The sequence below is a fragment of the Phocoena sinus genome, chromosome 19 (assembly GCF_008692025.1).
Source record: "Phocoena sinus isolate mPhoSin1 chromosome 19, mPhoSin1.pri, whole genome shotgun sequence".
NCBI lineage: Eukaryota > Metazoa > Chordata > Mammalia > Artiodactyla > Phocoenidae > Phocoena > Phocoena sinus.
Genome location: NC_045781.1, coordinates 32,329,353 through 32,349,222, shown reverse-complemented (window position 1 = coordinate 32,349,222; position 19,870 = coordinate 32,329,353). Strand labels below are relative to the sequence as shown.

Sequence of the window (19,870 nt, the reverse complement as noted above, 5' to 3'; positions counted from 1 at the left end):
GTCTTCCAATGAATGTTCATTCCTTCCACACCTTGTAAAGGTCTAAGCACTGCCCCAGGGCACAGGGAGGCCAAGTGTGAAGTTTCACTTGGCAGAGCTGTAGAGATGCATTTCTGTCTCTACTTTTTTTTTTTTTTAACATCTTTATTGGAGTATAATTGCTTTACAATGGTGTGTTAGTTTCTGCTTTATAACAAAGTGAATCAGCTATAAGTATACATATATCCCCATATCCCCTCCCTCTTGTGTCTCCCTCCTACCCTCCCTATCCCACCTCTAGGTGGTCACAAAGCACCAAGCTGATCTCCCTGTGCTACGTGGCTGCTTCCCACTAGCTACCTATTTTACATTTGGTAGTGTATATATGTCCATGCCGCTCTCTCACTGTCTCTACTTTTGCACCTTGAAATCAGCCAAACCCACATGAGCCGGGCCCTGTCCTTCTTCCGTGCCCGGGTGGGTGTGACCCACTGGCCGCGGTGTGCCCCCATCACAGGACTCTGCGTTTTAACACTGCGGCACATTATGGAGCTGGGCAGCTTGCAACTCAACCATTCAGTACATGGAGCATCTACTGGGTACAGGCTTGGTCCTTTGTGCTCTGGGGGATGCAGTAGGTCTGGGGTGGGGCCTGAGAACCTGCATTTCTAACAAATTCATAAGTGATGCTTATGCTGTTGGCCTGGGGACCACACTTTGAGAATCACTGCTATAAGATTTTGCTTAAATATCACTCCCCTGGAGGCCCTCCCTTCTAGCCCCTCCGCCAACCTTGGGATGGCGCTTCAGCCATAGGCTCTCAGGCAATTTGTATGGCTTCTTGCTTGTGATGGCCTGGCCCCTGCTTCCCTCCCCCACTTCACTATCTGTCACTCTCATCCTTGCCCTCCATGCTCCTGCCACCCAGGCCTGCTTTCCCTTCCTCAGAATAGGCCAAGCCACAGACCCCACTTCTTCCTGCCCCAGGACCTTGGCACTTGCTACCCTCACTGCCTGGAATGTTCTTCTCTGGGCTCTTCACCTGGCCGACTGCATATCCTAACTTAGAGAGGCCTCCTATGAACCCAGTTTAAAGAAGGTCCCCTGAGCTGTTCCCCTTCACACGCCCTTTAATTCATATCACAGATCTTGTGTTAATCAGATCTAACCCCCCTTGAGAATGTAAACTCCACAAGGGCAGGGAGGAGTGACCATTACACTCCCCACTGTAGACCCGGTGCCCAGCGCTTGCACAGGCTAGAGCATCACTGGAGAAGTGAAGGAATGGGATAGGTTTCTGCTCTCAGTGAAATCCACTTTGGAAGAGGCCGGAAAACCTGCCAGGCTTGCCCTGTGGGCTCTTCTTTCTGCAGACCTCCCTGCCATTAGGTCAACCATCAGCCTCTCAGCACTTTGTTTTGAGCGAGGGGGTGGGGTGGGGATGGAGGGAGGCAGGGGAGGTTTGGGAACAGCCAAAGTTGCAGCTTAGACACATAATCAAATCCAGAGGGCTGCACTGTGTTCTGCCAATTGAGATACCAGATTAAGCAGGCCAAGGCCCCTGGGGCAAGATGCCATGCAAAATAACTTTTCAGAAATAGCAACTTGTATCTCAGGAATGAGCACGAATTGTCAATGACATGAGCAGTGTTTTGAAACAGAAAGAGGAGTCCTATTTATATTGCAGATAACAGTTACGTGATATAGGCATAACTTGGGCCAATTTTCCCAAAGAAGATGTTTAGGAGTGATGGCGTGGTGATGCCTGGAGAAGCTGTGTTGGAAGGACCAAAGCTGAAGAGAAAGACGCCCAGTGGTGTGGTGGGAAGAGGATGTCCATGGCTCCTGGCCGGGCTCTGCTGCTTACTGGACAGTACAGTGGAGCAGCTAAGATCTCCCTTCAGGATCGGCTGGATCAGGGTTCCAACCCTGGGCTCAGCGCTTGTTGCTGTGTGACCTTGGGCAGTTGCTTAACCTCACTGAGCCTGTCTCTGTCTCTGGAAAATGGGGGGAAACAGTAATCTCTCTCTCAGGGTTGTAAAGAATAAACCAAAAAAGAAAAAGAATAAATGAAATAAAAAGATAATGTGTATAAGGTGGGTATCGTAGTGCCTGGCACAGAGTAAACAATAAATAATAGATGTCATTAGCTACAACACTTAAAAAATTTTAATTGTGATAAAAAAATAACCTAAAACTTACCATCTTAACCACTTTTAATGTCCAGTTCAACAATGTTATATACAGTCACATTGTTGCGCAACAGATCTCTAGAACTTTCTCATCTCACAAGACTGAAACTCTTACATCTAGGTTTTTAACCCATTTTGAGTTAATTTTTGTATATGGTGTTAGGTAAGGGTCCAACTTCATTCTTCTATAGTAATACTTTTATATTGAAAAATTCCTCTTACCTATTTGTGCCTATTTTCTCTTTTATTGAAAAAAGGTAGGGTCTTCCCTGGTGGTCCAGTGGCTAAGGCTCCGCACTCCCAATGCAGGGGGCCAGGGTTCGAACCCTGGTCAGGGAACTAGATCCCATGTGCCACAACTAAGACCCGGTGCAGCCAAATAAATAAATAAATAAATATTTAAAGAAAAAAAAAGGTAGGTTAAGAACTTTTCTATTCATCAAAAGATACTACAAAGAAAATTAAAAGACAAGCCACAAACTGGGAGACTTTTTACAACACAGATAACTGAAAAAGGATTAGCATCCAGAATACTCCTATAGGTCAGTAAGAAAAAGACAAATGTCCTCAGAGAAAAATGAGCAAGACACAAAAAGGAATTTCACAGAAGAGGAAGCATGAATGGCCAATGAACATATAATAAAATATTCAGCCTCATTAGTGCTCAGGAAAATGCAAATCTGCATCACCATGAGGTATTATTTTATACCCATTAACTGGGCAAAAATTAAGAAGTGTAATAATGACTCATACCGAGCGGATGGGAGAGTAAACTGGTACATTGTGGCAACATCTGGTGCAGTTGAGCACTCACAGACCCTACAAGCAATTTAACTTCTAGGTGAAACTCACCCGAGAGCAACTCTTAAATAAAAGATTCAGATGTGAGGGTGAATGTGCATAGTGACAATGTTTGTAAGAGAAAAAAGCACTGGAAACGAACCGAATGTCCAGTAATAAGAGGATGCTTATAGAAATCGTGGCATGTTCCCAGAATCGAGTAACATTCAGCAGTAAAAATGAACTGCAAAAACATGGTTGAAAGTTAAAACGTAAAATTGAGTGAAAGAAGCATGTGGGTGGCAGGGTATTATTTTGACAGAGTTCAAAACCAAATCAAAATAATATTCATTAGATATATAAAACAAGGCATAATAAACATAAAACCCAGGACTGTGGTAACTCTGGGGGCGGGGGCAGCAGGAAACCATGCAAAAGGAACCAGAAGTATTGATTATCTTCTAGAACTGAAGTGAGTGGAAGTTCCTGGGTATTCTTGTTATTATAACACTTCATAATCTAAAGATATGTTACTGGCATTCTTTTACATGTACTAAATGTAACATGATAAAGAGTTATTTTACCAGCCTGGAAAACAGTTAATTCTTACGGGCCCTTTCAGCTCTAAGCTACTGGGTAGCAGCTACCAATTGAGGGAGATTTGATAAGAAACTCTCCACTCCTCTACCATCTGTTTATTTTGGGAAGAATTTGGAAGGGGCAGGCGTGGCACTGCCTTTGAGGCCTCCAAAACAAATTCTGGGCACAAAACCCAGAGTAGAGGCTGGAGGTTTGTGAGAAGAGGCACAAAGAATGATCCTGTGGACAGGAGGGAGCGAGCTGGGTGAACTGTGGCTGACCCGGCTCCCAGGCCATCCTCAAACTGGGAAAACTGTTTGGCTTGCACCTTCCGACACTGTGGCCCAAATCTGACAGGGAATGAGTGGGCCATCAGGCAGACACCTACCGTCCATTACACTTCTAGAGGGGAACAGGTGTGGAATCACTGAACAAAGGGGTCCCACAGAGAATATTACTAAGAAGTCACCCCTACACTATTTCTCTGTCTTTGGCTTCCCTGGGTTAAAGGCCATCTTGGGGGTCTGAAGACATAAGCTCTTTCCTGAGAGATTTATTTCACAGTGTGGGTCCCCAAGGGAACTTGCCACATGGTGTGGATGACATCGAAGGAAGTGGGTATGCTTGAGCCATAATTAAGCAAGGCAATCCGTCCACCTCCGTGTAACTCAGCTAAGTAAACGCTATTCTCTCGACAGGTGCATCTACAATAAGCCAAGACATTTTTTTCCTATGGTATCTTTGTTTTACTTGCAGCAGCAGAAAAGCCTTTTTAAATCACAATGGTCTATGGATATAACAGTCTTTCGAAACGGAGTGAGGTTTTTCAAATTTTATTGATTTCTTTTAAAAATGCCTTAAAGAGTAGAGAGCTTGATTATCACTGCTGACTACACACGAACATGACGTATGTATCATGTTATATGGTGAGCTCTCCCTAAAAATCTTTAAAACGATCTAGAAATTCAGCCAGTAGAACCCTCTGAAATGTTGATCAAGGGCTGAACTGCCTCAAAACCTGAGAAAACACCTCCTGGACTGCTCAGTGACAGGAAGAGAAGCACTTTACTTAATTCTTATCTGGTCTCTTGGATGAAGAATGCGTGAACATAAAATGCTAAATTAGAAAATGACAGTGTCTTTTGCAAAGTTTTTTAAATGTTTTCCTCTTGAACCTAAGAGATAGCCAAGCGCCAAGGCCTCTTGTTCCCATTAAGATAAAGCCACTCTCCGGGAACACCCTTTGTCAACTCTCCCTCCAGTGACCCCGCCAATGGCGGCTTTTAACACTGGTTTCTGACTTTCTTCAAGCATCAAAATGCCTCCTCACCACGCCTGAATCTATTCATTGCCCCTGAATCTATACTTTTTAGCTCCTCATCTGCTTTCCTGCATCCAAAGAAACTGTCTTCAGGGAAGAATTTTAGTTGCCAAAAGGGAGCCACGCAAATCATGTGAGGATCCAAGAAACTTCTCTCTCAAGGGTGATACAGGAGCAGAGAATGTCATAAAGATACAAACCTCTGGGCTTTTTTCTTTTTTTTAAGTTGGCCATAGGTGGGAGATGTTTGCAAAGATTGGCTGGTTCTTTGTGCTCCCTTTACGGATTCTGAAACAGTAGCAGTTCCCAGGCACTATTTTCAGAGCTGAGCTGACATTTGTTAATAATGTTAGGGTAGAAAGCCCTGCTTATTTTAAACTCATTTAGATACAGAGAAAATTAGCTAGTATGTGCCAGAAGTGAAAGGCGAGAATATCAAGTTACTGCCCTCAGGGAGAGAAAGGAGAAGTTTTAAGTAAAATGAAAGAGGCCTTTTCCCATCAGATGCAAGTACTGGGGAAAAAGTGAAAATTTCAGGTGAAAAGCAAATACTCTGTCCCTTCTTAACTAGCTCACCAGCAGCTTGCTCCTGTGCAAGCCCTCCTAGGCCCCTAGTTGGCCCCAGTTATACAGCCCAATGCAACGACGCCTATCCAATAAGCCTACCTTCTGAAATGAATATAGGGAAGAATCTAATGCTGTTTTGCTTCCCCAAATTGCTCTAAAAAATTATTGCTCCCTAAATGCAACGTAGAACTTTGGATTGAACTTTGGATTCTGGAACAATAAAAGGAACAAGAAAATTCTGGAACAATAAAAGGACATTAGTGGAAAATCTGGTGAAATCTGACTAAAGCCTGTGGCTTAGTTAGTAATACTTGATAAACGTACCATGATTACGTAAGACATCAGGGAAAGCTGGGTGAAGGATATAGGGGAACTTTGTACTATCTGTACAACTATTCTATAAATCTGAAATTATTTCCAAATAAAAAAGTTTAACGAAATGATGCCCCTTGGGTGGACTTCACTCTGATCTCTGACAGATAGGAGGCCTCTGGCTTCTGGGCGTGGCCTCCTCGCTTTTGACCAGGGGTCCCCAACCCCTGGGCAGACCGGTACTGGTCCTGTTAGGAAGCGGGCCGCACAGCAGGAGGTGAGCGGCGGGCAAGAGAGCGAAGCTTCATCTGTATTTACAGCTGCTACCCATCGCTCGCATTACCGCCTGCAACCCTACCCCCACCCCGTCTGTGGAAAAATGGTCTTCCGTGAAACCGGTCCCTGGTGCCAAAAAGGTTGGGGACTGCTGCTTTAGACCACAACGCAGGCAACAGGAGAGCACACCCAGAAGGAGAATGCTTGTCTCGTGTCCTAGAGCAAGGCTGCTTGGAAAGCAAGGCGCGTCTGACTGTGTCTGATTGTACTGTGTCTCCTTTGATTAGCGAGGCAGAAAGGCAGAAGCCTGGAAAAATCAACAAAATGATCTCAAACAAAAGCACGCTGGGCCTGTCACATGTGTTAATCATTTGCTCTCGGAAGAGGGTAACTTTGTATTTTCTCAGACTTGCCCTTGATTCACTATATTTTATTCACTACTCATTAATGACGGGAGATTTATTGTTCATTCAAAATGCCGCTATCAAGAGTTAGCAAGAGAACTCCAAATTTTAGGCACTTTTCTTTAGGTTCAGGGCATTTAGTTGTCTTTTAAAAATTGTTTCTATGGTAAGACAGAAATAAAGACACAGACCTACTAGAGAATAGACTTGAGGATATGGGGAGGGGGAAGGGTAAGCTGTGACGAGGCGAGAGAGAGGCATGGACATATATACACTACCAAACGTAAAATAGATAGCTAGTGGGAAGCAGCCGCATAGCACAGGGAGATCAGCTTGGTGCTTTGTGACCACCTGGAGGGGTGGGATAGGGAGGGTGGGAGGGAGGGAGATGCAGGAGGAGATACATATATGTATAACTGATTCACTTTGTTATAAAGCAGAAACTAACCATTGTAAAGCAATTATACTCCAATAAAGATGTAAAAATAAATAACTTTCTATGTGTAATCAATATTAAGATTTTCATTTTAACTATATTAGATAAGGACTGTTGAAATTAAGGTTCTTGGAGTAATTCTTATAGTTTAAGCATCTATCCTATATTTTGTGCCACAAGTTACTTCAAGTATAGATTTTTCTCTTGAACACAAAGGTACCTACTTTCAGAAATGTACGTACGGCCTCTGCAATTATTTTCTTTTGCCAAGATCAGTGTAAAATATTATATTTTCACTTAAGCACCATTGTCCCAGATGGTGTAAAGATGAAAAGCTCTCCTGGAATTTCTTGAAGGCTGGTGGAACCGAAAGACTCAGAACAGGACTTGACTTCTGTATGAACTTGAGTGAGCTGCTCAATATTTCTGCATTCCAATTTCACTACCTCAGACACAGTAGTCCAGAAACTTCTCAGGTCCAGTGGTGCTCAGAGATTAACAAGCTCTATAAAATGTTCAGAAATCTCTTAGGCTAGGTGAAATTTTTGCTTAAAATAAGGAACAAATTACTTCTGCTGTGGAAGCAGTAAGAAAATTCAATACCAAATCACTGGGGTAAGGATGGACTTTTTAACAAATGGTGCTGGTATGGCAGAGGGGCCTTTTTCTGACAAGGGAGGGTTTTAAGCAGAGAAGTAATAAGATCTGATTTATTTTTGAACAAGACCACTGTGGCCGCTCTGGTGAGAAGAGTCTGAAGGCGGGGAAGGGTGAATGAATGCAAGCAAGGAGTTGGGAGGTGACCTCAACCATCCCGGACAGGAGTGGAGGTGGGGAAGAGGCAGGCATGTTCTGCCAATGACTTGAAGGTTGACCCAAAAGATATGAGAAAGACGGCCAAGGAGGACTCCTACGTTTCTGTCCTGAGCAGTAGGGAAGGATGTAGTTGTCAAAAACAGAGATGAGAAAGATGATAGGAGGAGACTGTGAGAGTAAGATTAGGGCCTCAGTTTCAGCCCCGTGGGGTCAGATGTTGAAGTGGAATGTCAAGCAGGTGGTTGGCTGCAAGTCTGGAGTTGAAGGGAGGTCTGGCTGGAGATGGAATTTGGGAGTCATCAACGTATAGATGGTGGTATTTAAAACTTGACACTGGAGGGAGTCAGAATGGCTAGAAGAGATCCGAGGACAGACCATGGAGCCATCCAAAACGCAGAGGTCAGGAGAGTGGAGGAAATGACCTGGGAAAGCAAAGCCTTGGCCCTTCCTCTCGGCAGCCCAACTTGTACCACAGGGAAAAAGCCTGAAGACAGTGAGGTCTTTTGTATGTAATTAAGACCAGAGTTACCTGGGAACAGAGCCTTTAAGGGGAAAGAGCACACATTCCCCCTTGTTTTTAAGAGTGATATGGTAGCTGAGCCAATTTGCTGACTTATTTTGAAAAATTCACTTCTTTGAAGGGAACAAGAGACTGATTTGGGGGAAGGTTGCTGGGGAGAGGGTTAGTAACTGACAGCCTCGAAGGCAAATCTGTAATTGGAGATGGGCTTCGGAAGCTCCCTGTAATATAATTTGTTCAAAATTTAAAATGGAATAAATTCTACACGTGCGTACCCACATATTCTTGGTATATGCCTCTGAGCCAAAATTTTTTTAATAAGAAAAAAAACCGGCAGCAGCCTTAGGATTGACTTTAAAAACAAAGCTGTCTGTGAATCCAAAAATTAAAAAATATGTTTTTCTCACTGACTATGAATTATCTCTGGGCCCCTGACTATATGTAAATGCTGTGACAGCAATGGAAGTCCCTCTTTTCAAGGACACAGCCCATCCCTATGGAGAATGTCCCCCATAGTTATGAGTATTGTGCAAACAAAAGAGCAGTTGCTAAAACATGGATTTATTGGGGCATTATTGTCAAATACTATCAAAGACAAAATTTTCTGTTAGCTTTGCCTGATCATCTGTAGTACTCGAGTTACAGAAATAGTACATGTACAGAATGTATTCATGTGCAAAGTGGATCATTTATTTAGCACCAAAATCAAATTATAAAAACATCAGCTCCATCTTAAAACAGGCATTTAAAAAATATTTCTGACATTCTAAGTTTGCATCAAGACGTCTGTACAATCTGGAGACCCAAATCCCACTGTAATTTCCAGTGACAAAGGCAATTTTCACTAGTTGTGGGAAGTTGGAAGGGGACCCATGGTGTGGTGATAACTGCCCTTCAAAAAGTCCAGTGGGTCCCAGGGATGCTGTTTCCTACTCTGCCTGAGGTTTCCTCCTTGATCTCCAGGGAAAGAGTTTCGTGGTTGCTTAAACAGAGTCTCAGTACCTGGTCAGGAATCTGTTATATAATAATATTGCAAAACTTACTGAAGAGTAGAAAACCATGACCGAGGTCTCCTGCCCACTCACATCTGCCATGCTAAGCTTCTCAAACAGGGCTCTTCATAACCAGCAACCCTGAAGCCCTGATTTCAATGTAATAAGGGCTGGTTAACACCCTCTAACAACTACTTTGCGATTCCAAACAACTCCCTGACAGCTTTCCTAGGGAGAGCATGGAATAACTGTGCGGGGGGGGCTCTAAAGATCTAGAGGCAAAAACAAGCTCAGTTTAACCATTTCCCGCCTAGGCGTGAAGTCCAGTTCATGAAGCCCTCCTCACAGAAGAGGAAAGCAATGTCTTCTCTTTAGTAAAAGCCTTGCCACTCACGGGGCTTTCCATTTTCCTTCCTTATTCTTTTTTTTTTTTTTTTTGCGGTATGCGGGCCTCTCACTGTTGTGGCCTCTCCCGCTGCGGAGCACAGGCTCCGGACGCGCAGGCTCAGCGGCCATGGCTCACAGGCCTAGCCGCTCCGTGGCATGTGGGATCTTCCCAGACCAGGGCATGAACCCGTGTCCCCTGCATCGGCAGGCGGACTCTCAACCACTGTGCCACCAGGTAAGCCCTCCTTCCTTATTCTTGGCAACTGTTTTTTGAAACTGGGTAACTCCCCATAGGCAGGTGGCAGGAGATATTTATAAGTCGAGTCAGCATCCTGGGAGTACTGTCCTTTGTGCAACCATGAGGAAGATGAGGCAATTAAGCTCAAGAGGACATTTTGTGAACAGGTTAGGAAGGCCCATTTGTACCCGTCCTTTGGAGCTAGTGAAACTGGATATCTAAGGCTGTCCAAACTCCCAGGCATGAGGAATCCCAGTTCCAACTCTATTGCGATATATGCATTCATGATCCTTATTTATGAAGGACTTTGGTTTCTCTTTGGCTGTGGGTTCCTGGGCTAAGTAGGTCTGGTCTGTGGGTCAGCAGGTGGGATAGTCCTGGAAGACTTATAGGGCCAGGGACATCCTCCAGCATGCTGTTTCCCCACCAGATGGTAGCACTCCCGACAGTGCTGCTGGGAATAAGTCACAAGATGGGACATGATTCTGGCCCTATACAAGGTCAACTAGGCTCCTATCAAGGACACACAGAGGGATAAGTCTACAGGGAGCAATTCTGTGTTCTTCTGGCCTTCAGTCTTCCATGTCAGTGAATTTTCTCTTCGTGTAGTTCTGAACCAGGTTGGAAGCTGTGATCTGAGAGGCCTGCCCCTTCTCCCAATACTGAAAGTCATTCAGTCCTTTCTGCCCTGTTTGAAACAAGCCTCTCTCCATCTCATCTAGCCTGGCTACCAGCGCCGAAGTGTCTTCGTTGTAAGCATTCTGGGAGGAGTCCATGATGCGGCGGAAACGTCCAACAAACGTCTGAAGAAGCGAGAGACAGAAATCAGATACATTTTAATCCCTGAACATTTAAATGGCACGAAAGGCAAGAATCTGGTTTAGGACTTAGAAGGAGGTCTGCGTCTCCTCTGCCACCTGTAATCAAGTATCTTATTTCCAGGACTTCCTGTTGGTCCCAACTCTTAGCAAGCAAATATGAAGAGCGACAGACAAGCCATATTTACATGTATATATAATCAGCAAACACAGTCTAATTGTAGGCTGACCCGGAATAACAAGAAACTGATTGTATAAATCATACACTCCCCGGGTAAGAGTAACATCTGGTGGCTGCCACGGCTGGCTCCTGAGACATGTGCAATGCCATAGGTTTTCACGTCAATAACTTGCCTGCAGGAGAGACTGGGAGATGTCTGTGTTCTCTGGACTGTCAAAATGCAGGAGTTGGGAGCCGAACCCGTAGAAATGTGGCCCCATTTTGTGGAGGTCCACCACGTTGGCATCTGCACTGAACACGGTCCTCCAACCCTCCTGGTAGATTTTGGGAAGTTCCACAGAAAGGATCCGGCGCTTGTTGTCAAAAAGTCCTTTTGCCAGCCACAAGGGGAGTTCAAGCTTTGAGCCCTGTATCGCACAGGATTGTAGGTTTTAAAAACAAGTAACATAGCAGGAAATGTGTGTGACAAAAAGGAAATGCACATGGCCTGAGGGAATATCAATACTGCCTGTTCTCTTTAGGGGCATAACTGTCAAATACAGAAGATACAGCTGTGACTTGAAGAAGTGAACTGTGTGGGCTGAAGTTTTATGTCATGATGGAATGGAGAGAGAAAAAGGATTTATATACCAAAAACAAAGTCGAGAACAAAAATGTGGCACAAAGGGAAAGTTTTCTATCTAACATAAATAAAAACTGTCCAATTGCAGATACTTCAGAGATATAGTAAACATTTCTACTTCCTTTGAAGATTCAACATCTATTCCACATATGCACTGACTGACTACCTACTATGTGCCAAGCACCTCTCTAGGTGCTGGGGAATATAAAGAAAAATAGGGTCAGCCTGAGCTCAGGCTACAGCCCCTCCCCAGCCCACTACACAGCTTTAAAGATGACAGAAAAGGTAAATGTCTCTATTTTTTAAAGCCTTAACAGAATTAGTAAATAGATGAGGTGGCCACGATGCAAGCAGTTTCTGCAGTGCAAGCTGCAGAAACATTAAAATGAACATAGATAAGAATAGCATATGCAAGGGCCTGTTTTTACCTCAAAGGTCTGCAAAAAAGTAACATTTATACTCCTAAAAACAGGCAGTTAAAAATTTGCAGAAGCTACAAATTGAAGCAATCAGCTCTATATAAAACAGCTAGAAATTTAGCTAGCATTTTAATATCCCAATGAGAATCTGAAAAACGTTCTCCATTAAGATCATATGGACTCCACTTTTAAAAAAAAAAAAAAACACTTTATCCCTGTGCCTCATTTATTTTGTAATTAAGTTTGTACCTTTTAATCTCCCTCACCTATTTCACTCCTCCTGCCCCTCCCTCCCCTCTAACAACCATCTACTGGTTTGTTCTCTGTATCTGCGAGGCTGTTTCCATTTTGTTATGTTTGTTCACCTGTTTTGTTTTTTAGACTCCATATATAAGTAAAATCATACAGTATTTGTCTTTCTCTGACTTTTTTTTAGAGATTTTCTTTTTATATATACAAGACACATTACTCCATTAAATTTGAGGACACAGTACAAAAAAAAAAACTTCAACTAACTCATCTGACAGTGTTGTTCACACTCAAAATGCCACTTTTTGTTGGTGTTGTTTTGTTTCCTAATAATAAAGGAGGAGACTTAGGGCTGTTGGGCTGATATATATTTGTGGGTCCCCCCCCCCCCCGCACCTCACCCACACACCACCAGGGTGAACAGGAGGAGGAGAAGGGAGGGCAGGGCCCACAGCAAAGTTTCATAATCTTGAATGCAAGAAGTTAAGAGAAACATCCAAAAAAGAAAAAGGCAAGCGTAACTGGGTTAAGGAGGCAACAAAGGCACAAACTCTCACAGAGGAGAATTGCTGTTAAAGGTGGGGGTGGCTTTGAGGGGTGGGTGAGCAGAGCTTTTGGTAAACTTCACAGGGCTGGGGATAAAAATATTTGGTTCAAAGCTGCCCAAGCAGCCAGGACATGAGGGGTCAAGATCCAAGAAAGAAGAGAGAAAAGTAAAGTCCAATATTTGGAACTAAATATCAACAGTAATTAGGCTCTGACTTTAAAATAAATAAAAAATCAAATGGAAATTCCAGAGCTGAAAAATGCAATCATTGACCTGAAGAACTCACTAGATTAAGTCAAATTTAACAGTTTTACCAGATATAACATAGACAGAAGTGAGGATCATCAATTGGAAAAAAGATCAGTAGAAAATAACCAGACTAAAACATGGAGAGAAAATAGAAAAAAGAGCCTAAGAGGCATATGGAATATGGTTAAAAAAAAAAAAAAAAAGTCTAACATACATGTAATTTGAATCCCAGAAGGGGAGGAGGGATAGATTGAGGCAAAAGAAATATCTGGAGATAATGGCCACGAATTTTCCAAAATCAAAAGGAATATAAAAATCACAGATTCAAGGAACATTATGAATACCAAGAAGAATAGTAATAAGACTTCAACGAGGCACATCTTACTCAAATTGCTGAAAAAACAAAGACAGAGACAAAAGCAGCTATTAGTGGAGGTGAGGAATATATTGCCTTTAAAGAAGAAACAATAAGAGTTAAAGCCTACTACAAAGTGCTGGTAGAAAATAACTGCTTACTAAAATTCTATACCGAGTGAAAATATCCTTTAAAAGCAAAGGTGAAATAAAGGCATTTCCAGAGAGAAAGTGTGCACTAAAAAGTTAACACAGCAGCCTGAGACTGCTCTCCTTAGAAAGGCCTGCTTGTAAGGATGACCTTGGTTGGTATCTGGGAATTTGGGTTTCAGGAGAGTTCCCACCATTCCTGGGACTGATAAGAGTGCCTCAATATGCCTACACTGCTTTTGTTTTTTGTTTGCTTTTGCAGTACGAGGGCCTCTCACTGTTGTGGCCTCTCCCGTTGCAGAGCACAGGCTCTGGACACACAGGCTCAACGGTCATGGCTCATGGACCCAGCCGCTCCGCGGCACGTGGGATCTTCCCGGACCGGGGCACGAACCTGTGTCCCCTGCAACGGCAGGTGGACTCTCAACCACTACGCCACTAGGGAAGCCCACACCTACACTGTTTGTACAAACAATGTGGCTTATGCTGAACCCCTGCTTTCCTTCTTGGAGTCTGGAATCTTGGTATGTTCTAGGTAGAGAGTGCCTATGTAAACTTCCCCCAGTAAAAACTTGGGTACTGAGTCTCTAATGAGCTTCCCTGGTAGACAATATTTCACACATGTTGTCACAGTTCATTACTGGATTAAGTGTGTCCTACATGACTCCACTGGGACAGGACTCTTGGAAACTTGTGTCTAGTTTCCTGCAAACTTCATCTCATGCACCCTTTCCCTTTGCTGATTTTGCTCTTATCCTTTTACTGTATTAAAATTTAAACACAAGCATGACTATCTGATGAGTCCTGTGGGTCCTCTTAGTGAATCATTGAACCCAACGTTGGTCTTCAGGACCCCTTGTACAGACAGAAATGGAGAATCTATCACTAGAAGACCCAGAGTAAAGAAATCAAGAAGGAAGAATGAAAATGACCCCAGCAAGAAATATGGAAATGTAGGAAGGAAAAAAAAAAAGAGTAATGGAAAGAGTAAATAAGTGTGTAAATATAAAAATAACAATAAATGACAATAATGTTTTATAGGATTTAAAACTGGTCAAATTACAATACAACAATAACATAAAAGAAAAGAGGGAGAAAATGGAGTTAAAATGTTATTAGGGATTCCCTGGTGGCACAGTGGTTGAGAGTCTGCCTGCCAATACAGGGACACGGGTTCGTGCCCTGGTTTGGGAGGATCCCACATGCCGCGGAGCGGCTAAGCCCGTGAGCCACGGTCGCTGAGCCTGCGCGTCCGGAGCCTGTGCTCCGCAACGGGAGAGGCCACAACAGTGAGAGGCCCATGTACTGCAAAAAAAAAAAAAAAAAAAAAATGTTCTTAGATTCTAGCACTGACTGTGAAGTGATGAAAGTAGTAATTCATATAACATTTTTGGTAGTCAAAAATGATTGTGTAATATTTAAGGTAGCCACTAAAATAACAGAAGAATAAATAATAAAAAGGAAAATGGATAACAAAAATTTGATTAATACACAAGAAGTCAAAAAAGAAAAAGGAAACTAAAACAGATGGAACATAAAGAAAATAGTAGGAAGGTAAAAATAAACACAAATAAATCAATAATTAAATAAATGTAAATTCATTAAATATACCAATAAAAAAAATTGTCAAACCAAACAAAAACCCCCAACTATATGCCACTTAAAAGAGTCATACCATAAATATAAATATAAAGACATATAAAGGTTGAAAATAGAAGGATGGAAAAAAGTTATGCAAACAGTAATCAAAAGAAAGAAGCATTACTAGAGATAGAGGGACATGTGACAATAATAAAAGGGTCATTAAACCCACAAGAAGAATATAAATACTATCTAAATTAACAGAATTAAAAAGAGCAACTGACAAACCTATAATCATTGTGGGAGACATTAACATATCTCTTTAGATAAATGAGAAGTAGCAAACACAAAAAAACTGTAAGAATATAGACGATCTCAACAAAACAAATAACAAACTTGACTTAATTTACAGATATAAATTATGTATTGCAGACCATTACTTCACAATATAGAGCTTTTCAAGCATATATAGAAGGGTTAAATTATCTCATGCTGGGGTTTAAAGCAAGCGTTAACCTTCAAATAACTGAAATCATTCAGACTATGTTCTCTGCCACTGTGTAACTAAGCCAGAAATCAAAACCCAAAAGTGTACATAGTAAAATCCCCAAATGTTTGAACCTAAGCACCAGTCTTACAAATAATCCATGAGTCAAAGAAGAATTCACAACGGAAATCAGAAAATCAAATTAAAACTTGTGAAATCTAGTTAAAGCTAGAGGAAATGCACAGCTAAAAATGTAAAAAGGAAAGTTGAAAAATCAATGACCTAGGTACCCATCTCAAAATGTGACTGGGTGGAAGAGAACAAAGAAAATCAAGTCTGAAGAAAGTAGAAGGAAAGAACCAATTAAGATAAGAATTTAATGACCTAAAAATAAAAGTACAAATGAGAAAGTTGACAGAGCCATTACTTAGTTCTTTGAAAAGACTAACACAAGTGATAAACTCCTAGTAAGACTAATTAAGAAAGACATCATAATTTCTCCATATCAAGAATAAAAATCAGGGGACTTCCCTGGTGGCACAGTGGTTAAGAATCTGCCTGCCAATGCAGGGGAACATGGGATCGAGTCCTGGTCCGGTAAGATCCCACATGCCGCGAAGCAGCTAAGCCCGTGTGCCACAATTACTGAGCCAGCACACCACAACTACTGAAGCCCGCGCACCTAGAGCCTGTGCTCCTCAACAAGAGAAGCCACTGCAATAAGAAGCCCACGCACCGCAATGAAGAGTAGCCTCCACTCGCCACAACTAGAGAAAGCTGGTGCGCAGCAACAAAAACCCAACACAGCCAAAATAAATAAATAAATTTATTTATTTTTTTAAAAAGAATAAAAATCAGGACACAGCTATAACTGTACAGATGTTTAAAAGATAGTAAAAGGATATTTGAACATTATAACACTGTATTTGAAAATTTAGATGAAATAGTCAAATTCCTAGGGGGAAAAAACAAGGTACCAAGAGTAAAACAAGAAAAGAAAATCTGATAGTCCTGTGTCTATGAATGAAATTAAATGTCATTAAAAACCTTCCAACACAAATCTCCCATGCAGAAGAATCCCAAATAATTTACGCAGACACTGTGCCTCAAAGAAGTGGAGCACAACTCACCACTCCTTAAGTATGGCTGCACATAATGACTTCCTTCCAGAGAGAAAAACGGTGGAAAAAAAGAGTAACTTTACAGAGAAGAAGCCTGACAAACCCCACCTCGATCAAGTGATCAAGGTATCTATCAACATAAGTCATGCTGATGGCATGTACCCTTGATACGATGTGGTAAAAACGGCACTTTTACCTCTGTGGTCTTCCTCCTCCGAACACAGTCTAATCGTAAGAAAACCATCAGACAAATCCCAAATGAGGAACATTCTCAACAAAATACCTGGCCAGCACTCCACAAAATTCATGGTCATTAAAAACAAGGAAAGTCTGATAAACTGTCAAAGCCAAGAGGAGCCTAAGGACACATGATTACTAAATGCAATGTGGTGTCCTGGATGGGATCCTGGAACAGAAAAAGGACATTAAGTAAAAACGAAGGAAATATGAATAAAATATGGACGATACATCTGTATATCAGTGTGTAAGAGAACTAAATCCTTAACTACTATAATGGAAAGTCAATAAATAATGTCTAAATTTTTTTTAAAAATTAAGATAAATTTAAGGGTCTTCCCTGGTGGCGCAGTGGTTGGGGGTCCGCCTGCCGATGCAGGGGACACGGGTTCGTGCCCATGTCCGGGAGGATCCCACATGCCGCGGAGCGTCTGGGCCCGTGAGCCATGGCCGCTGAGCCTGTGCGTCCGGAGCCTGTGCTCCGCAACGGGAGAGGCCACAGCGGTGAGAGGCCCGCGTACCGCAAAAAAAAAAAAAAATCAAGATAAATGTAAGAACATTATTTAGAAATACGGAGGTGAATTTTGAAGAAACTGAAAAAAGTAGAGAGATCCTGTGGAAATGGAAAGGGGCATGAGGGAAGCAAGGCAGCACCTGCTACTTTTTGTTATAAATCTTTAGGTACCATTTAACTTTTTAAACTCTGCATATGCCTTACTTTGACAAAAAATTAACTCAAAAGAGACCAAACAAAACCACCCTTCTAAACAAAACTTAGGTTAAATAGGAAATCAAAAATAACCATTACAAGCCATGTTCCTGGGACAAACTCGAATTTGAAGTCCTGCAATCCTAGGTTCGAATCCCAGCTCACCACTTACAATGAGACCCTGGCCCAAACTTTCTGGGCTTCAATTTCCTTATATGTAACATCACATAACTATAGGGTTGTTGAAGGACTAAAGGGGTAATAGATGGAAAAGTATACTCCCCCCACCCCATCCATGCCTACACTAAAGCCCTCAGGAAATGGTTGCTGATACCGTCTTCATTACGCAGGAATGAATCTAGCAATCTGCGGTTCCCAGACATCATCTACTCTATACAACCCCAAACTGTTGTGTTCTAAGGCAAAAGTGATCAGAACCCTGGTCCTCAAGTATTCCGTAGGCGCCAATCCTTAAGCATCAACACACGTAGGGGTGAAAAGACACTGCTGAATATGGATAGTTTCAAAAATGAAATCCGTGCTGCAGGGAGCCTGACGACGCAGTATAAATTTACTTTCCGTAGGGGTGTTGAAGCCTAGGTCGGCGGGGGACCAGCGGACAAGACTCCTTAACGCACGGCCCTGCCTCCCCGTAAAACTACAGATCCCAGAGGCAGCGCGCCCGGCGACGCGGCGCCCCCCAAGCCCGCAAGGCCTATCGGGAGTTGTAGTCTTTCCGGACCGGATCGCTTACCTGAGGGATTGCGTTGTCAGCCTCGGACCCTCCGCTCCGGTCTAGGAAGAAAGTGCCGAGGCGCGGCATAGGGATCTCTGTGCGCACCGGGAGCTTCTCGTGGGACATCAGGATGTCGTCCAAGGAAAGAAAGTTCTCCTCAGGCCCCAGCGCACCCGACTCCACCCGGAAATAAGCCTCGGACATGGCGGCGGCTTGAGCTTCTCCGTTTCCACTCTTGTGATTCGGGAGAGTCAGGGATGTAAAAGAAAGAGGAGGCGGCTGAGGCCGGTCAGGATTGTGAGGGTTGAGGATGTCGCTGCGGCCACCAGGCTGGATTCAAACGCTTTTACCGCGCCCGGGGACGGGCCAGACAAGAGCAGTCGATCCAGGCGGATCTGCCCAGGCAGAAGCAATCGACAAAGTCTGCGGATTTGGTTCAGCGCTACCCAAGGGAGGGGAAGCAGTAGGTGGATCTGCCTGGAGATTTTTTGCAGCTCTGTAGCCCAGTGTGAGAACTTTAAAAAGCAGCTGGAAATGCCTCTGAAACTGCAAGATGCATTTGCACTGGATTGTCTTTATGTGGTCCTTTAAACGTTTATATGAAATTTAAAACACTTTGCAAAACGTTTGGGGGCTTAAAAAAAGATCACTGCACCCTCTCTCCCAGGCTTGATCCGTTCTGACCTGTTTACTACAGTTTGTCAATCTCTGTGAATATCTGTTAATCTTGGTACTTGAAAGAAACATTCAAAACAAAACAAAACTCTAGCACTAGCTCCAGATAGTTATTATGGACTATTTGTAGTATTTTGGAGGAGCTGTAGAGTGGCAGGAAGGGTGGAGCACAGCACACGTGGCTTGCAAAGGCCCTGAGTCTACTTCAGGGCCCCCCGGTTCACCTTAACATCAAGTGGCCATCTCCTTTTGTGGCTTTTATTTTAAATCCTTAAAAGAGGGAATCTGATCGGCCCAGTTCATCTCTTTGAGGCAGGCACATTGGTCATAGGTGGCCAGCCACTCTGTAGATTGGGTGCCTGTGTCAGTGCCACAGGGACAGGGAAGGGGTCATGTTACAGGTACCAGACTTGGGGGCTCAGGGGCGTGGGTGGTGGCAGAGTGTTGAGAGAGGCACTACAGAACTTATTTCATAAAGAAGGACATTTTCTGGGGCGACTAGAGCTGTGAGCAGAGGGTTCCTAGGAAAGGAATGTGTGTTCACCATGTTTTTTATGTTGTGTATTTTATGATGCTTTGACATCTTGGGGCCTTGCAGCCCCGAGGGAACTGTTCCTCCCAGGGTGAGCTAATTCCTAGAGTAACAAACAACTTGCCTATGAACCTGCCTGCCATGTACAAAGCAACTGATCCAAAGCCCACATCCCAACCACTTCCTTTATCTAACTCCCACATACCAAGCCAATATTTCCCCTGCCCTAAATCACCCCAGGGCCAAGAACTGGACAACTAAGAGACCAACCTTATTCAAACTATCCACTCCTAAGTTTGTTCAGACTTGCCTACTCTGCCTCACCCATTTCTTCCCACAGAAACCACAGTAAAGGTTCTGGGCCATATTCTCCCCTTGCTCCTTGTGCCTCCTGACTGACCCTG

General features: G+C 43.2%; 2 protein-coding genes across 2 annotated transcripts in view; both read right to left on the bottom strand.

The window, feature by feature from the left end:
- Positions 1-18,353, bottom strand: part of NDRG4 (NDRG family member 4) — a 105,887-nt gene extending 87,534 nt beyond the window's left edge. Inside the window, exon 1 of the mRNA XM_032613463.1 lies at positions 18,278-18,353. The gene's annotated coding sequence lies outside the window, so the exon portion shown is untranslated. The remainder of the gene's footprint in view (positions 1-18,277) is intronic.
- GINS3 (GINS complex subunit 3) lies at positions 9,614-18,719 on the bottom strand. The gene is made up of 3 exons (XM_032613471.1): positions 18,278-18,719; positions 10,972-11,205; positions 9,614-10,602 (listed from the first exon to the last, which is right to left on the bottom strand). The coding sequence occupies exons 1-3, from the start codon at positions 18,461-18,463 to the stop codon at positions 10,372-10,374; spliced, it is 651 nt and encodes a 216-aa protein (XP_032469362.1). The 5' UTR covers positions 18,464-18,719; the 3' UTR covers positions 9,614-10,371.
- Positions 18,720-19,870: the final 1,151 nt, after the last annotated feature.

What these genes read in the sequence shown, in the direction of transcription:
- GINS3 (XM_032613471.1), bottom strand. Translation starts at nt 18,463, where the DNA reads ATGTCCGAGGCTTATTTCCGGGTGGAGTCGGGTGCGCTGGGGCCTGAG. An exon ending in CTGACAACGCAATCCCTCAG is followed by an intron (nt 11,206 to 18,277) that starts GTAAGCGATCCG and finishes TGTGCGATACAG; the next exon opens with GGCTCAAAGCTTGAACTCCC. An exon ending in TCTCCCAGTCTCTCCTGCAG is followed by an intron (nt 10,603 to 10,971) that starts GCAAGTTATTGA and finishes TCGCTTCTTCAG; the next exon opens with ACGTTTGTTGGACGTTTCCG.